This window comes from Rattus rattus, chromosome 2 (genome assembly GCF_011064425.1).
Source record: "Rattus rattus isolate New Zealand chromosome 2, Rrattus_CSIRO_v1, whole genome shotgun sequence".
Lineage (NCBI taxonomy): Eukaryota > Metazoa > Chordata > Mammalia > Rodentia > Muridae > Rattus > Rattus rattus.
The window spans coordinates 43622137-43641137 of record NC_046155.1 but is presented as its reverse complement, the minus strand read 5'-3'; the positions used below and the strand labels follow the sequence as shown (position 1 = coordinate 43641137).

Below are 19001 nucleotides of genomic sequence, written 5' to 3'. Positions count from 1 at the left end.
GCTCGATTAACCCAGTCAACATTATCTTGGCTGGAGTTTTCAGCGTCTCTCTTCTTATGAAACTATTATGAATCTATATCCCATCTGTGGAGATGGGGCATGCCTATCACGCCTATCTCTGTCATACACTGCAAATGAGGCTTCATATTGTTAGACTGTCTCCTCTCCTCTAGAGATGTTCTCTCAGAGGCTAATTTCAATTACCTTCAAGTCCGATATTCCAATTCCACAGAAGACATGAAAATAATAGAAACCAGCTTATCGAATACAACTCACTATTAGTGATGCACAACATCGAATTGCATGCTGGCATTGAGCATCCTTAGCTTCAGCCCAGTGGGGAGCTACAAGCCTGTAATCCCACTCTCAGAAAGATGGAGGAATAACAAGTTCTAGGCCAGGCTGGACTGTATTGAGATCCTGTCTCAGAACAAGACACCTAGAGACCATGAAGCAGATAACCCACTCAAAAGGCTAGGCGGGTCGACGTTCCCTGTGCAACCCACCACTCAGAAGTATTATGCCTTATCGGACCGAGACTTCCCCCAAGCTTGTCTTTGCAGTCATGTGGCGCCACTTCAGAATCAATTCCAATCCAGAACCACTTCCTTGGCAAAGCTGAAAGAATAAGGCTGATAAGCAGTAAGGTCGGTAGGGAAACTCACAAAGTCCGGAAGAAGAGTTTTTCACTCAGGAATAACGTCACATCCTTGGGTGGTTTGGAATTATAGGAGAGACTCTGACTTAGAAGGCTAATGAATCAACAGGCCGGTTAGCGCAGTTTCCTTTCACATTTACAGAGGCCTTAACCGGTGCGGACCAGCGAGTGTGGTAGGATTTCAGGGGCAGAGGGCAGGACTCTCAAAAAGATGAAATGTGTGCAAGGTAGGGACAATGCGGAGTTTAGGGTTTGGAGAGAGATCTATTTTAAAATAAAAACACGTTGTATGAAACCCTCAAAGAACCAATTAAAATATCTAAACAAAAAATAAAAACAGCACGCTCCACGGTCCTCGCAGCCTGGAAGTTGCCCGGGGCACTTAGAACAGAATAGGGGAATCCGCTCCTGCCCAGCCTACTCGAATGCACCAATCCCAGTCTGACTCAAGACGCACGGGGCGGGACTTTGCCTGCGGAAGCTAGCGGAAGTGACGCAGTCTCGCGAGAAGGAGGACTCGGAAAGCCTCGGCGGCCCGGAACCGGCCTGGGACTGGTGGCAGTGCCTGAGGCGGCTGGCGCTCCCGCCCCATGGAGCGGCCCCCGGGGCTGCGGCCGGGCGCCGGCGGCCCCTGGGAGATGCGGGAGAGGCTTGGCACGGGCGGCTTCGGGAACGTCAGTCTGTACCAGCACCGGGTGAGGCGGGAGGCGGGAGCAGTGACGCCGGGTCTGTCTGGGCGTCCCTGGAACACGGGCTGTCAGTCAAGGTGGAAGGGGAGGTGGTCCAGCCCCTGGGCAGTGCTGGGGCCAGGGCAGTGAGCGAGCGCGGGTGATACTGTGCTTGTGAGCCTGGGTGGCCGTGTTCCAGGTGTGTCTGAGGTCCCTGGGCAGTGAGTGACAGGGAGCTGTCGCAGCTGTGTGTGGTGATGAGGAGTCTGTGTGCATGTCGAGTGCCCAAGCGTGCGTGTGTTTGTGTCTATGTGTTGTGTGTTGTGTGTGTGTGCGTGTGTGTGTGTGTGTGTGTGTCTGTCTGTCTGTCTGTCTGTCTGTCTGTCTGTCTCCGGTTGCCTGCTCACACTCGCTCGGGAGCGGTGTGATCCACTGGAGACTGGCATAGACGAGGAACCTTCCTAGTGTCCAGAGTTGAACCTTTGGAAACATTGACGGACTTTGGAATTGGAGCGTTTCAGGTAAAGACCAGGGTGGGTGAAGGTAAGTAAGGCAATGAAAATGATCCTTGCTTCAGAGGAAAGGAAATAGACTGAAAGGTGAGGGATTTGTTCTCTAGAAGACAGCTAATGTCAGGCTCAGGAAATTTATTTTGATTTATCGAAAAACATGTAACCATTGCAACGGCAGTCACTCGTGCATTTAAAGGATTTTCAAACCAACAGTCACTTTACTTACGCTAGTGTGTTTTTGTTAATGCTGGGGGTGGAACACAGGACCTTGCACATGCTAGGCAAATGGTTGACCATTGGGTTACATCCTCAGCCATAGTTAATCATGTCTGAGTCATGGGTCTTTTGATAAGTCAATAAAAATTATGCATCTTTTCTCCAGAAAAATCCTATCAGTACAAACCAGTACGTTATTATTGATGGTTTTTGCTTTCCTGAAGGATGTAGGGAAAAGACCTTGAACATTGCAGTGTAGGATTTTTGTTGACTGTAAAATATTTAGAAGAGTATACATACATTCTGGGTCTCTTTGAGAGTTACGTCAGATGTCATTAGAAACTTAGCAAGTACTAGGTAGGCACTGTAATTGTCGGTTGATAGGTCTCCACTGTCATGTTATTGTAACCCCCATCAATTGTACGTTTACAAAAGGGATAGTAAAATAAAAATGGTGTTCTGGAGCATCATACACAAGGGATACGTTTTAATTAGAAAAACAATAAGCCAAGTACAGACATGTTAGTAATACCTTAAGATTGGGCCTACCAGGGTTGGTATACTCAGCTGGTAGAAATAGTTCCAGTATTTCATATATACCTTTGAGGACAGGAAGAAGGACATGAAATGATTTAGTTGATTGCTTTATCGGGCATTGATGGTGCTCAAATCAACAAGAATATTGTTTTTACCCTGAAGGAGCTTTCCATTTCAGAGAGAGATGGGCATTGGAACAGGTAGGCATGGTGGCATATGCTTGTAATCCTAGTACCAAGGGCTCTGAGGCAAGAGGATTTGGAGCTGAGACCCAACTAGGTGGCCTTCATATTGTGCTCAAGGCCAGTGTCAGTTACATAATAGACCGTGTCTCAGAAATAAACATAAGTACGATACCCTAGACACCAAAAGATGTCATAGGGTTTTATTGCTGTGAAGAGACACAATGACCAAGGCAGCTTTTATAAAGCAAACCATTTAGTTGGGACAGGTTTCAGAGGTTTAGTCCATTAGCCGCTTTGTGGGAAGCATAGCAACATACAGGCAGACATGGAGTCAGGAGTCCAACATCTTGATCCACACGCTGCAGAAGGAGACTATGTTCCATATTGGAGGCAGCTTGAGATAGGAAGCATCAAAGCCCACTCCCACAGTGACACACTTCCACCAACAAGGCCACAGGCACTCCCATGAGGCCATACCTCATAATAGTGCCACTTTCTGTGGGTCAGGCATTCATGCACATCAATCTATGGAGGCCAGACCTGTTCAAACCACCACATCAGAGGGCTTTTGCCTCGGGGTATTTGAAAAACCTAGTTCCATGGAATCCATTAAAGAAAGAATATATATAGAAAGGCGTGGTAGGAACCCGTGGGAGAGTGAGGCAGGAGGATTGCCTTCAGTTCAAAGCCACTATGGGCCATTAGAGTAAGAACCTTTAAAAAACAAAATGTATGGACTAGAGATATAGCTTAGTGGTCACATGCATGCCCTAGGTTCTGTCCTCAGTACTACAGATTCAACCTTCCACACATTGAAAATAATCGTGGGTAGGGTGGGACTTGGGATTGCAGGAGAAGCATCTACTAAACGTATACCGACAGAGGATTTATCTAAGATTTGTGCAAGTGCTGTGCTCTTTAATGCAATGGACCCGAGCTTCGACTGACGTCAGGATTCTCTGGAGGTCCTAGAGGCTGCGATCTACATATTGAGGAACAGCGTCACTTTTTCCACACACATTGATAATGTTGCGTGCACTAGTCCTTTTGCTTGGAGAATCATGATTCAAATTAAAAGCTCCAAAAAGTAAAGAAATTTGTGTTTTCAAACTTTATTCCTGCCTCATTTTTCAAAATACCAGAACCAGTAGATTCATATTACCATACCTAATGTGTTAGGGTTTTATTACTATGAAGAGACAATGTGACCAAGGCAGCTCTTACAAGGGAAAACACTTCATTGCAGCTGGCTTACAGTTTCAGAGGTTTAGTCACTTATTACATGGTGAGACATGGTAGCGTTCAGACAGACAAGGTGCTGGAGAAGAAGGAGCTGTGAATTCTATATCTCAACCTAAAGGCAGCAAGGACTATGTCCTACAGTGGGCATATCTTGAGCACAGGAGACCTTAAAGCCTGCCCCTACAGTGACACACTTCCTCCAACAAGGCTACACCTAATAGTGCCACTCTATGGCCTAGCATGAAACACATGAGTCTGTGGGGGTCATCACACCCAACTTAGCCTCATCTAAAAACAAAATCCATCTTTCTGTTGGTGTTTGTCAACTATAAAGCTCCCAAGAAAATATTCTCTTTGAAAAGATTGAGTTTCTTGGAATAGGTAAAGTATAAACTAAGGAGTTGAAGGATCTCTTCTCGTCATGACCTATATCAAATAGATAATTTTCTGCCTCATTCATATCAGAATTTAGGGCTTACTGTCTTTATTATGATATCACTTTATATAGAATATAACTATTATCAGATACCCATCTGCTTATCACAGAAGCTAAAAGGAGTGAGCCCGGTGGTAAAGCTAGCTTGTAGACTCTTTTTTTTTTTTTCTTTTCTTTCTTTTTTTTTTTTTGGAGCTGGGGACCGAACCCAGGGCCTTCGCTGCTTAGGGCATGCAAGCTCTACTGCTGAGCTAAATCCCCAACCCCTAGCTTGTAGACTCTTAGGCTCAACCCTTCACTAAAAACTGTTTGGCCTTTTAGCTTTCTTCCTCCTCCTGGTTTCTTGTTCAGATCATTCCACCCAAGCTACGTCTTGCTTCTCCCTTCCCCTTTCCTCTTTCAGCCCCTGGGTACTGTTCTCATTACTCACACAGCCTTTACCACACCTTTGCCTTGTGTCAGAGATGTCACATTTGTGAAGGTCTTTGGAGTTTTTAACATAATATAGCCTTTTTGTGTGTGTGTGTGTTCTGACTGCACTCTTGGTATTGCCAGGATCTGATGTCTGACTGTTTACTGTGATGTATATAGTGTAGTTTTTAATTTTCAGTTAGAATTAATAGTCTCAGGCAAGAGGTCTTTGGTTGTGTTACAGATGTGTGAACTGCTGTGCCATTCTTTGGATGGTTTTCCATGCCGTTTGAAATGCAAGGCTTGGGATCTAGTTTTAGAGGGTTTGGTTTGGTTTGTTCTACAGTCGACCTGGTCATATGAAAAGTATCGAGGCTAGGGATCCCTGAATTACCTTCTTCATTCTGTTTATACTGGAGTTTAGGGCACTTGTTTGTTGTTCTGACTAAGCTTGAGAAAGGACTTGTTGGGGAAATGGGATCTTGATATATTTCTAGTAGTATGTTGGAGACAGTCTTCTGAAGTATTAAGGAGTGCATCTAATCTTTTGAAGATACCAATTGTGGGATCTGCTTCAGTCAGTTTTTTGCTTATGTACTCTGGTGTATTTGACAGTCAGTTTCAAATCGTTGGTATAATACTATTATGGTTCATGTAACTAACATTGGCTAAAGAGAGCCGTGGATAGTATGTTTAATTAGTTAAGCTAAAAAGAGTGTTATTTCCCTGGGTTGACATTTTTTTTTTTGATTGTAAGTAAAACTGTAGAAAAACCTAATTTATTTATATTTTTCTATCTTGACAGGAACTTGATCTCAAAATAGCAATTAAGTCTTGTCGCTTAGAGCTAAGTACCAAAAACAGAGAGCGATGGTGCCATGAAATCCAGATCATGAAAAAGTAAGTGTGTGCTGTGAGTCAGGTCCTTCAGCTCTGCAACCCAGCCAGTTTTCAGTAGCGGGAAAGAGGTCAGGGGTCCACTGTTCTTAAGACCTTTTTAGAATGTGATTTTGTCATTTAATATGTGTGTTCTGTTTTAGACAGTCTGTCACATATGGCTAAGGAAGCTATAGTTTACATTAGCTAGACAACACTCAACCTGGCTCTTTAAATTTTTCTTTTGAATATTGGGCAACTTTGTGGCTAATATAAAAATTTCCTTTTGTACTTAACTTTTATTAAATAATATATCCATTGTTTTGTAGGTAGTTATCCCAAAATTTCATAGCTCAAAACTCTGAATATTTAGTTTCTGTAGTTTGGGATTGAGTTTACTGTGGTTCCATCTCTCCTGACCAAAGCTAGAGTATTAACTTCCAAGCACACTCATGTGGCTGCTGGCCAGAGGCAACAGTTCTTCAGTAAGGGAGAAATGCATAGGGTTTAATAGCATGGCAATAGGCTTCCTCAGAACAATGCTCTGATGAGGAGAGCAAGGAAAAGGCTGACATCTCTCTATAAAGCTGCCTTAGGGGTCGGATTTCATTTCCCACTGCATTCTGTTAGAAATGAGTCACTAAGAAAAGGGCACCTGCTTAAGGAGTAGAGAATTGAGCTTTTGAAGGGACAGTGGATATATTTTAACTTTACTAGCGTGCTCCCACACGTAATAACACGTATGCTTTACAGATCATTCTTGTAGTTGTCAGCACACCTCTGTTTTGGGTAGTGCCCTGTTTGTAGATAAGAAGGAAGAAATGTAGTCACACAGCTGTCACAGAGCATTTTCTGACTTGAGTTTTGTGTTCAACTCATTTTGACTTCCAAGCTTGGCAAAGTTTCAGAGTCACCAGGAAAACTTAATAGTCTAAGTTCTCAGATCCCGTATACAGCACTGTTTCTTTAGTTCCTGGGACAGGAGACTCTACTGTATTAGGGCTCTATTACATTGTGATGGTGAGCACAGAGATTAAAATGTTCCAACCAACCAGGAAGAAATGGAGCTGAAGTAGGAGATAAAGAATTAAGAGCAGGACCCAGGTTCATTTTCAGTTTCTGGTCTCCACACAGTAGCTTATATATAGCCACCTGTAATTCGATTTCCAGGGGATCTAATGCCCTTTTCTAACATTTAAAAAAAAATTAAGAACTGTTGAAGTCAGTAAATAATGTGATTTGCAATTACTGAGACAAACACTTGTATTTAAATTTAAAACAGGAAGGAAATCTGTTTAGATTTTTGTATTCCTCAGGGTCAGATTTATATCTTCATTGGCAGCCTACTCTCTACATGATCTTATGTTACCTAACCAGTTTGTCCTTCAGTTTTCTCAGGAATGATGTCACTAGCAAGTATACTTGTATAAGGACTATGTGACAGGTAAACTGGTTGATATATGGAAGAACAGACTGCTTGGCACACAGACATGTAATAGTAACAGAACGGTATTTTCTTTATAAACTTATCTGCTTTAATCAGACAATTCAGAAATTAATAGGTTTTTAGTAAGATTAACTGAAGTACAATCAGAATTTAGACTTTCAAAAATAAAACCAGTCTTATGTCACTAGTTATCATTTCAAATCCTATCTTTCTTCATTGGAAAACATTTTTTTTATTGTAATGTTTTTTCTTTGTTAGGTTGAACCATGCAAATGTTGTAAAGGCCTGTGATGTTCCTGAGGAATTGAATTTTTTAATTAACGATGTGCCTCTTCTAGCAATGGAGTACTGTTCTGGAGGGGACCTCCGGAAGGTAGTGTGGATGTTTTGAGATACTGAGATAGTAAATCACAAGCATTAGCAGGTTCTGAATAAGGACAGACAATGGTTATCCTGCCACCTGTCCTGTAAATACATTGTATTGGAACACAGCTCTGTGCATGTTGTGGCTGCTTATGAACAGTTCTAGATTTGAGTAGTGGAACAGAGATTATGACTTCCATAGCTTGAAGTACTTAATATTTGACTCCATACAGAAAATATTTGTTAATCTTTGTCTTAATTCTTTCTGTTGCTGTGATAAAGAGCACAGCAATAGAAACAACAGAAGCAACCTGGGAAAATTAAAGTTTCTGTGTGTACCAATCCCAGTCCATCGTTGAGGAATGGTAAGGCAGGAACTAAAGTGGCAACCATGAAGGAGCACTGCTTATTGGCTTGTTCCTCATGACTCCTTCAGCCTTCTTGCTGTTTTATCTAGGACTGCAGCCTGTCTAGGGGTGGCATTTCCCACAGTGGGTTGGGCCATGCAGCATCAACTGCTAATCAAGAAAATGACCCACAGACTTGTCTACTAGCTAGTCTGATAGGCATTGCCTCAAGTGAGCTTTCCTCCAGCTCGCGCCAAGTTGGCAAGAAAACAAAACAAAAGAACAACAAAAAAAAAACAAACAAAAACAAAAACAAAAAAAAAACCAAAACCACTAATTGCTATATACATTCTAGGTTTTTGTTGTTGTTGTTGTTGTTGTTTTGTTGTTGTTGTTGTTGTTGTTCTTGTTCTTGTTGTTTTTGAGACAGCATTTCACTATGGACCCCTGGTTGTCCTAAAACTCACTTTGTAGACCAGGCTGGTCTTGAGATCTGTCTGCCTCTGCCTGAGTGCTGGGATTAAAGGCATGTGCCACCATGCTTGGCCTAGAACATGCTGGTCATATTAAATAAAAATATCAACATTTGTGGGGCTTATTAAAAACTTGTCTTTTTATTATAATCACTCTTTGTATTTAATTTTAAATGTATCACTTTATCAGCATTTTTCAATTTCAAGTGCTATTGCCCTCGTCTTTACTCCATATGAGCCTTCTCATCAAATTTATTCAACCTCAGTATGGATTTCATGATTATTTTTTACCCTTCTATCTCTTGTCATTGTTACAAGTTGCAAAACAGACTTTCAATGTAGCCCATGCTGGCCTTGAACTCAGGGTCCTGCCTCATCTTCCCATATGCTGGCCTTATAGACATGCACCACTATGCCCCAATCCTTATAATTTCTGTAGCGTGACTTTTTTACTTGAGTGTCCTCTGACAGTATAGTGGTTGATGATTTCGCTGTTGCCACTCAGCAGTAGTACATGTCTTTTCTTTTCTTCTCTTCTCTTTAGCTACTCAACAAACCAGAAAATTGTTGTGGACTTAAAGAGAGCCAGATCCTTTCTTTACTGAGTGACATAGGTATGTAACTAATATTAAAGTATCATGTGATTTAATGCCTCCTTGGTCCACAGAAACTTCTGTGTACTGCTTGGAAGGGAAGGAGAACTACGTATATACTTGTGGATTTTAATATCTCTGAAAAATTAGAATTATCCATTTCTTATGATGCTAATGAAAACTAGTACATTTGGCATTTGTTTTCATATGAGGGGATTTTGTTTGTTGTTTGGTTTTGGCTATGTATTATTGTCTAATAGATGGTCCAATGATGACAAAAGTGGTATGAGCCAACATTCATCTCATTCCCCCTCATAACTCCCCCCACACTGACGTAATAGTTTGTTTATAGAGGAATTACATGTTTCAGGGATAGTTCCTCAAGTTATTTTGGAAGGAAATTCTCCTTCTAGTCAGAATGACTACTGAAAAAAATCCCTAAAATAACCATGAACTAGACCTAGACCTTTAGAGAAACCTCAAAAAGCAAGAATTCATTTCCCTCTGTGTTTTAGTGTTGCCTCTTTTCCTAGGTCAAGGACAGTAATGTCTAGTTTAAGAATATGATTTAGGGGGTTGGGGATTTAGCTCAGTGGTAGAGCGCTTAAGGCCCTAGGTTCAGTCCTCAGCTCCGAAAAAAAGAAAAGGAAAAAAAAAAAAAATAGAATGTGATTTAGGTGGGAAGAAAAAGACCATAAGAATTATAGGAAAAATTAATCGTTCCATTTGCTTTTAATGTTGATTCCAATAAATTAAGTGAGTATATAATATAATTTTTCCAGTGTTTATTTCATGTCATTGAACTTCTGGTGAAGAAAATCTGAACTACCCTAATGGAGGTGCAGCTGTGATAGATCGTGTAAATGTGGGAAGGTGTGGTGTGGGGGCGATTGTTGGTGCACACTCACAGCATGCATCTGGAGGCAACAGCAGGATGGCAGATCTCATTTCCTTAACTTGATTGTTTTGAGACAGGGTCTCTGACTGAACTAGAAGCTCCATGCTCCTACTAGGCTGGCTGACCAGCCAGTTCCTGAGATTTGCCTTTTCCTCTTTTTAACCCTGCTGGGGTTATTGTTACACAAAGTCATACTTGACTGTGTGTGTGTGTGTGTGTGTGTGTGTGTGTGTGTGTGTGTGTGTGTGTGTGTGTGTGGGGGGGAGGGACGACGGTTAAACTCAGGTCCTTGGGCTTTCACAGCATTCACTTTTATCCACTGAGCCATCTCCATAATGGCTCTGGACATAGTTTTTGCACCAGTGTAGATCTATAGAAATATGAGCTAAAAACTGACTGTAGCTAGACATGGTGGCACACAGCTTTTACTCTAACACTGGGAGGCAGAGATAGAAGGATCTCCATGAGATCAAGACCAGCAGGCCAGCCAGGGCTATATAGTGAGACCCTGTCTAAGGAAAGAGCTGAGGGTGCTGGAACATGCCTGCAGTCACAGCACTGGGAGGGAGAACAAGAGGATTAGGAATTAGAAGTGAAGTAATCCTTGGCTGCATAGGGGTTCCAGGCCAGACAGGGCACATGAGACTGTCTCAAAACTCTAACAATAAAAACAAAGTGTGATATAATTTTTTAAACAGTATTTTCTGTTACTTCACAATACACTTGAAATTTTATTTAGGATCTGGGATTCGATATTTGCATGAAAACAAAATTATACATCGAGATCTAAAACCTGAAAATATAGTGCTTCAAGATGTTGGTGGGAAGGTAGGTGAAGCCTGAAGAATGTTCATGCTTATCCTTATAGTCTCCCTGGTACATTAAGACTTTGAGACTTTAGTTTTCTCATTAATTGTATACACATAGTACTTTATAATTTTTCTATTGTAGTCTTCACTGAATTAAACTGTAGGGTTTTTAATTCTAGACTTATTATTGTTATTGTTTTAGATACATTGTGCTTGTTGTTATTATTTTCTGTGTATGTGTACCACATATGGTGCTTGTGGAGGACACAAAAGAAGGCACCAGAGTTCGTGGGTCTAGAATTACAGATGGCTGTGGCCATTGTGTAAGTGATTGGAATTGAGCTCAAGTTCTTTGCAAGAGCAACCAGTGCTTGTAACTGCCTGGCCAACTGTCCATCCCCTGAACGGTGGTTTTGTGGTTAGATTTTTTTTTTTCCTTCTCTATGGAACAGTGGCTCCTTAGAGAAGCATCTGTCTTGCTCATCTCTGGACTAGGAATGTTGACCTAATTGTGTAGGAAACTACCAGAGATGAAATAACTTGGCCTAGGCTATATGGTTAGCCAGGCATATTACCTGACTCTCAGTTTTGTAAAAACACTGGTAACTTTCTTTTTTAAATTATATTTATTTTATTTATTTTGCATGCATGTGTGTGTGCATGCATGTGCTATAACTTGTGTTTTTAGAGCAGGACAACTTGCAGGAGCTAGTTCTCCTTCTCTCGTGTGGAACCTGGGGTTCAGACTCAGGTCATCAGCCTTGGTGTCAGGTGCCTCTATCAGCTGAGCCCTCTCAGTGGTTGACCCTTTTATTTTTTGCTATCCCCTTATACATGCAATGGAAACAAGCTGTCACTAAACTACACCCTAACTTACCTTCCTTTTGCAGATATTTCAACAATTTAATACATAGTATATCTTATTATTCACAGATAATGCATAAAATAATTGATTTGGGTTATGCCAAAGATGTTGATCAAGGAAGTCTCTGTACATCTTTTGTGGGAACATTACAGTATTTGGTGAGACAATATTTATTTGATTTAATTATTTAAAATTCTCCTTGTTATTTCTTAAGTAGTTCAAAACAATAGTAGCTCTTTTCTTACGATATTGGCACTTAAAGCAATTTCTATTTTTAGGCCCCAGAGCTCTTTGAAAATAAGCCATACACAGCCACTGTGGATTATTGGAGCTTTGGGACCATGGTGTTTGAATGTATTGCTGGATATAGGCCTTTTTTGCATCATCTGCAGCCATTTACCTGGTAAGAAATTATGAGAACTTTGGCATAATTAATGGTAATGGAAATTTTTGGGTTGTTTATTTTTCTCTTTCTTTCTATAGTGGTGAAATTATCTTTTTACTCAGAATTGAGTGAGATCACATGGTGAGAAACCTTGAGAGTATTTGTGAGAATCAGACTGTCAACTAATATATCTTGTTTTTATAGGCACGAAAAGATTAAGAAGAAAGATTCAAAGTGTATATTTGCTTGTGAAGAGATGACCGGAGAAGTTCGGTTTAGTAGCCATTTACCTCAGCCAAACAACCTTTGTAGGTAAGTGTGGAAGATGAGATGGGTTTTGAGAGTGCTTGTCTGTTTCAGGTAGCATTACCCAGTATGAAAGCATTGTCTGTCTGTCACATGAGGTACATACTGGGTGGGTGGAGGAGAGTGCTTAGTGTGACTGAGAAACTGAATTCTAAGTATGTAGTAAATATAAATAGCACTGTGGTTAGCGATTATCCTGTTGGATAAGACAGATGTGGAACTGAGACTATTGCCAATCAGCGGATTGCCTTAGAAGCTAAGAAAACCCAAGGACTAAAGAATTAAATGGCTTCCCTGAAGATTGAAAGTTGAACTCAGTTTTGGATTTGCCAGGCATGAAATGGTGTAGGGACTGTGGCTGTTTTTTATTAATGTAAGAAATTTTGTTTCTTGTCATTACATGAATTGTTTGAAAGTAAGATATAAACTGGTACTGATCAGTTGTGACAAGGCTGTAAAGTTTTCTGTTTAACCAGATCATAATGGTAGTCACGTGGTTTTATTAATTTTCAGTTTAATAGTAGAGCCAATGGAAAGCTGGCTACAGTTGATGCTGAATTGGGACCCACAGCAGAGAGGGGGACCTATTGACCCTCTTTTGAAGCAGCCAAAATGCTTTGCGTTAATGGATAACATCCTCAACTTGAAGGTCAGTTTTAATGGGCTGCCTTTTAGAATACCTGTATTGACTTTAACAAGTTGAAAATGAACAGAAATTTATTTTATTTATCTTTTCTTGGTGTTCATTTAAAAATGGATATTGTATCCTTAGAGTGTTTAATTTATTTCTTTAGCCAGGTTTTTCAGGCGTAAAAGTAACTTTTATTTGCCAGGTATATTGTTGTCTCAGAGGCTTACTGCCAAAAATCTCACCCTTTCTAGCTATTTCTGAACTCTGGCTTGCTGGTTGAACTTAACTGTTCTGGCCCAAACTCTTCTCTAAGCAGACTGATTCAAACTGGCTTCTTTCTGCTTCTGACTAAATTGTTCTGCTTGGCCTCAAACTAGCTCTGGCAATCTGTTCAATTCTTCTGGCTTCTTCTCATTCTCTGGCTTACTCTTTCTTCACCTGCAACCTCTCTTTGTAAAACTGCCTCCTCTTTTTCTCTCTCCCTCTCTTTTCTGTCTGTTTTCATAAGAGTTGGAAACATCCTATCTCTGTCTCATTCTGGCAAATCGAAGCCAGATCAGACTTCAATCCAGAGCATGCCTGCATTCCATCTGGATCAGATAGACCTGGAAGGACTTTCGATGTGATCCCTGGCCAGAGCAGCAGTGCTGCTGGATTAAATTTCCTCTACACAGGTCTTTGGGGTTTCCCCTTATGACATTGACTGGTGTCATTACCACTTCCTTTCTGTAGATTTAATTGTACTGGATTTGACTTGGTGAGGAAGCCTTCAATTTGACTCTCATCCGCATCTTGAGATATAATTTGCAGTCAATGCAACATGAACTGGCTCTTCTTCTTCTTCTTTTTTTTTTTTTTTTCAGAGCTGGGGACTCTGAAAGCGCTCTACCACTGAGCTAAATCCCCAACCCCATGAACTGGCTCTTCTGAGAAAGCTTTTTTATTTCTATGTCCAAGAAACTAACACATTTTCCTTTTGCTTGACAAAGAAGTTACATTTAAATTGATCTGCTTGTAACCAACACATGACTCGTACCTACATCTCTTTTTTTTTTTTTTTTTTTTTTTTCACATTTTTTTTTTTTTTTTTAACTTGAGTATTTCTTATGTACATTTTAGTGTTATTCCCTTTCCCGGTTTCGGCAAACATCCTTCCTCCCCCATTACCTACATCTCTTAACCTCTCCCTCCTCAGTCAGGACCATCTTGTCACCCACTGCTGCTCATGACTCTAAACTCTTTGTCTGTATTTCTGCTTTGACACGTGCTATCCTTCTGCCAGGATGGTCTATACTTTGCACATTTCACCTATGTTGACTAGTATATCTTCAGTTATTTTTTGCTTAGGTAGTCTCTGTCACACAGTTAGTCACTTAATATTTTCTATGTTCTCTAAGTATTTCTCACCTTGTATTTGCAACTTTATACTTAGATTTGCTTTCTCAATGCTGTTTTATTATTTTTTGTTTATTATTGATTTATATAATATATTCATGTTTATTTTCATATTTCTACATTATATATTACATTCTATATATTATATATACATTTATATGTAGAAATATACATTTATGTATAAGTATATAAAATATAATATATACCTATATGAATAAATTATTGTATAAAATATAGTATATAAAATTTATAACAAAATATAAATATATTAAAATAAATTATGTATATTTATACAATAAATATTTATAATGATTTACTGATTAATTTGTTTATTAATAGTTGTATGTGCTGGCATTCAGTACCGAGAGAGCATGCATCGAGTTTTCAGTGTACATTTAATGATGTAAATGAGAGGTACAGATAGTTCTATTATTACCATTTGCTTGGAAACAACTCCATTTGCAATCATTTATTACTGACTATATAGCAGAACTTCTTACACATTTATTACATTTTGTCTGAGAAAATTTTCCCTGGCTAGAAAATATAGGTATATACAGCTCATATGGAATCAGACATTTACTCCTGAGGAATTTTATTTTAAAATGTTTCTTTGATATACCTATACAATTTTACCTCTTATAAATGTGAAAAGTGTATCTATTAATGAAATGGGTATGCTGACTTATTTTTACATAAAGAGTCTTGGCTGAGCATTTGATTCTGTAGAGGTCAGCAATCAGCAGTCTTTAGAGTTGATTTTATTATGGTCATGGCTGAGAATGCATCTTCACAAGAGTGTTCAGTAGAAAGTGACAGATGTAGACTGAGGAACATTGCAGAACTAGAAATCCTGTCCTAATCCCAAGCCAAAATTCATTTAATAATTTTTTAAATTATTTTTAAAAATCTAAAGTTTATAGTAAATACAATCTAAACATAATAATTTGATACTTACTTGAAGAGGAATAATGGGAGGAAAACATTAAAAATCTTTGTTTTCTCTAATAAACCATTATGCTTTTTTATAAGAACAGAAGATTATGTGTACAGTAAAAGATGCTGCAGTCCAAGAAGCAGTCATTCGCTTCATGTCAAAGGAGGGCAGGCACATTTTTATGTTCAGAAGCAAGGCTCCAGTGACGTCACGCAGTGTGACACTAATGGGTACTGCTGAGAATGCTGTGAAGCAATTATGCATTTGATTTTGTATTAAAGGTTGTGCAATAAAAAATTGCACATTTGGGGGTGGAGAGATAGCTCAGTGGTTAAGAACACTGACTGCTCTTCCAGAGGTTCTGAGTTCAAGTCCCAGCACCCACATGGTGGCTCACAGCCATCTGTAATGGGATCTGATGCCCTCTTCTGGTGTGTCTGAAGACAGCTATAGTGTATTCATATACATAAAACAAATCTTTAGAAAAAAGAAAAGAAAACACTTTAGAGAGTCTAAAATAGTGTATGCCTTAGGTGCTGGAGAGATGGCTCAGCTGTTAAAGAATTGTGTCATTCTTACAGAGGACCCAAATCGTATTCTCAGCATCTACATTGGAGATCTTACAAACCACCTGTAACTCCAGAAGGCAGAGGCAGACAGATCTCTTTGAGTTCAAAGTCAGTCTGGTGTGCAGGTCTAAATAGCAAGTCCCATGCCATCTGCCTCTGCCTTCTGGAGTTACAGGTGTTGGAATTAAAGGGGTGTGCTACCATGCATAGCATAAAAGTTTTCTTTTTAAATGATTTTTTACCCCCTTTGTGCTCCTAATGTAGCTGTGTCCCGAGTCCCTCCTTTTTTTGTTTGTATATTACTTTTTCGTCTTCCTGAGTGAGGTAACCCAGTCATAAGTACTCACTGATTAAGTGACTGTTAGGAAAAAAGCTCAGAATACCCATGATATACCTCACAGACCATATGAAGCTCAAGAAGAAGGAAGACCAAGTGTGGATGCTTCAGTCCTGCTTATAAGGGGGAACAAAATAATCACAGGAGGTAGAGGGTAGAAAGGTCTTGGGAGGGAGAGAGGATGGGGAACGGAGAAAACGGGGGCAGGGTCAGGTGAGGAAGGAAATGGGAGAGATGTATGGGGGGAGGGTCAGGAAATTAAACAGAAGTGTGTAGCAATGAGGGATGGGGCGTTGGGGACAGCCACCAGAACGTCTCAGACACCAGGAAAGCAAAGGGCTCTCAGGACGCAACAGGGATGACATTAGCTAAAATACTTTTTCATTTTTAGGCAATCTATATATAGATATATATAGAGATTTTTTTCTATTACCATTAATTGTGTCAAAATTCTGATCTATTTCTCTCAGTGCATTTAAGTGAGCATGAGACTGTTTTCTTGTCCAACATTGGACCCTTAGGCAGATTACCACCCCGTGTTGGTTGCTTTAGGAGAATAATAATACTTTTTCCTGTTGAAAAAGAAACCTGTGTCTTCTATTAGATGATTGTTTCTTGAGGCAACATCAAGTAGTTAAGATTTCAGACCCAAGCTCTACCATTCATCAGTTGTATTGTCCCTAACAAACTATTTACCTTCTTAGAAGCCTGACTTATTCCTTTGCTAAAAAGGAAATCAGAGGCTCTAAGTATAGGGATGTCATATGTAAACTCTACTCTGTGCGTTTCATTTATGAGATACTCAATAAAAAGGAGTTTTTCCTTCTAGGTCTGTGATAATGTTTATTTGTTTCTTTCTTTATTTTTTTTCCCCTTTATTTTTTTCGGAGCTGGGGACCGAACCCAGGGCCTTGCGCTTGCTAGACAAGCGCTCTACCGCTGAGCTAAATCCCTAACCCCTCTTTCTTTTTTTTGATAATGTTTCTTGAAATAAGTTTTTGAAATAAAATTTCTATGTTTTTTTTTGTTTTGTTTTGTGCATCCCTAGAACTTTGAAGTATTATTTGATAAAACTAATATTTGCTGGGCCTGGTGGACCATGCTTTTGATCCCAGCACAGGGAGGCAGAGGCAGGAGGTTCTATGAGTTTGATGCCAGTCTGGTTTACAGAGTAAGTTCTAGGACAGCCAGGACAACATGGAGAAATTCTAATAAGTCAAAATGCACCTTACCCCTAAAACAACAACCAACCAGTCAAACAAACAAAAACACCCAAACCACAACCTTGTACATCTGAGCCCAGCTCATGCACAGTGTCATTTTGTAAATATAGAAGGTTTCTTTGCTCTGGAGTGAGCCTCATCTAGTACTGAAATAATTCCTGTGCTTAGATTTCCCCTTAGGTATCTTTCACAGAATTGTTTATACGATAAATGATCAACAAACATGTCTTCTTATTTATACAGATAGTGCACATCCTAAATATGACTTCTGCAAAAATCATTTCTTTTCTGTTACCATATGATGAAAGTCTCCATTCACTACAGTCTCGAATTGAACGTGAAACAGGAATAAATACAGGTTCTCAAGAACTTCTGTCAGAGACAGGAATTTCTCTGGATCCTCGGAAACCAGCCTCTCAATGTGTTCTAGATGGAGTGGTAAGTTCTTTGGGCGGCGTGGGTGGAGCTGGGGATCAGGGTCTTGCTAGATAGCCCAGAATGACCTCTAACTTCCAATCATCCTGCCTCGGGAAACTGAAATCACAGGCCTGAGCTGCCTGCACAGTGCTCTTTTGTTTTTAGTTGACTAGTGGTTATATTTATAATTTATGGATTACATTATCGTTATTCAATACATGGGTATACTGTTCAGTGATTAAACGCTAAGAAAAACAATTTCTTTCCCTTGGCTATTTCCATTTCTGTGTGTTGGTACTTGCAAACTCTTTTTCCTTACTTACATTAAATATATAGCTTTCTATAGACTATAATTATGCTTACGTCCTGTAGAAACTGGATAGAAATGTGATGCACACACAAGGAGCTAGGTGTGTGGTACATACCTGATTCTCAGCATTTGGCAGGTAGATCCCTGTGAGTCCAAGCCAGTCTGGTCTAAATAGTAGGTTCAAGGCCAGCCAGGGCTATGTAGAGAGACCACGTCTCAAAAAAATGTTTCTTGTTACTTGTATTTTGTTTCCTCTTATATTATAGATGTATATATTGCTTGCCATATAATATACTCATCTCAATTGTAACTCATAGACTTTATAAAAATAAATTTAAATCAGTATAAAAATATTTCTATTCCTCATGTCCATTACTTCGTAGATTTCCATTCTACCCATCCTACTTTCTGCCTCTGTAGATTTGCATGCCTGTATGTATATGGGTATGTTTTTGGGTAGGTGTATATGTTTATGAGAGTCTGTATGTACATGTGTGCTTATGGAGGACAAAGGTCAATGTTGGTGCCCTCCTTAACAACAATCAGGCCCTCTCATAAGCTGCATCTTACTGATAAGGCTAAGTTGGTGGAACCACCATCCCCAACTTTTTTTTAAACCATGGGTTCTGGGGACCATTCTCGGGTCTCCATGCTTGTGTAACATTACTGATGGAACTATTTCCCCAGCTAGCATTGTAGTCTCAGCTTTATCAGTGGTACAGTGTGTGTAAGAATTTTTTTTCCATTTATGTTTGACTTTTTGAAAAACAGTCTTGCTATGTAGCCCAGGCTAGTCTCCTGACCCTATCCTGTCCTGAGATTACTCTGGCACCTAATCTTTTCTTTTTGATTACCACACAGTGTTTTATTCCATGAATATAACCTTTTATATTTGTTTTTTGTTGGTGGTGTTTTGGGGGGGGGTGTTAATTGCTAAAACTAGAAAACCTTGTTA

At 39.8% G+C, this 19001-nt stretch overlaps 1 protein-coding gene across 2 annotated transcripts in view; it reads left to right on the top strand.

Annotated features, from left to right (window-relative positions):
- The first annotated feature begins 1151 nt into the window (after positions 1-1151).
- Chuk (component of inhibitor of nuclear factor kappa B kinase complex) overlaps positions 1152-19001 on the top strand; it is a 35071-nt gene continuing 17221 nt past the window's right edge. For both annotated transcript variants that reach the window (XM_032892034.1, XM_032892033.1), the window contains exons 1-10: positions 1152-1353; positions 5671-5765; positions 7447-7561; positions 8916-8985; positions 10602-10690; positions 11605-11694; positions 11815-11939; positions 12126-12233; positions 12741-12876; positions 17563-17757. In XM_032892034.1, coding sequence (XP_032747925.1) covers positions 1249-1353; positions 5671-5765; positions 7447-7561; positions 8916-8985; positions 10602-10690; positions 11605-11694; positions 11815-11939; positions 12126-12233; positions 12741-12876; positions 17563-17757 — 1128 coding nt within the window. In that variant the 5' untranslated portion in view covers positions 1152-1248. The remainder of the gene's footprint in view (positions 1354-5670; positions 5766-7446; positions 7562-8915; positions 8986-10601; positions 10691-11604; positions 11695-11814; positions 11940-12125; positions 12234-12740; positions 12877-17562; positions 17758-19001) is intronic.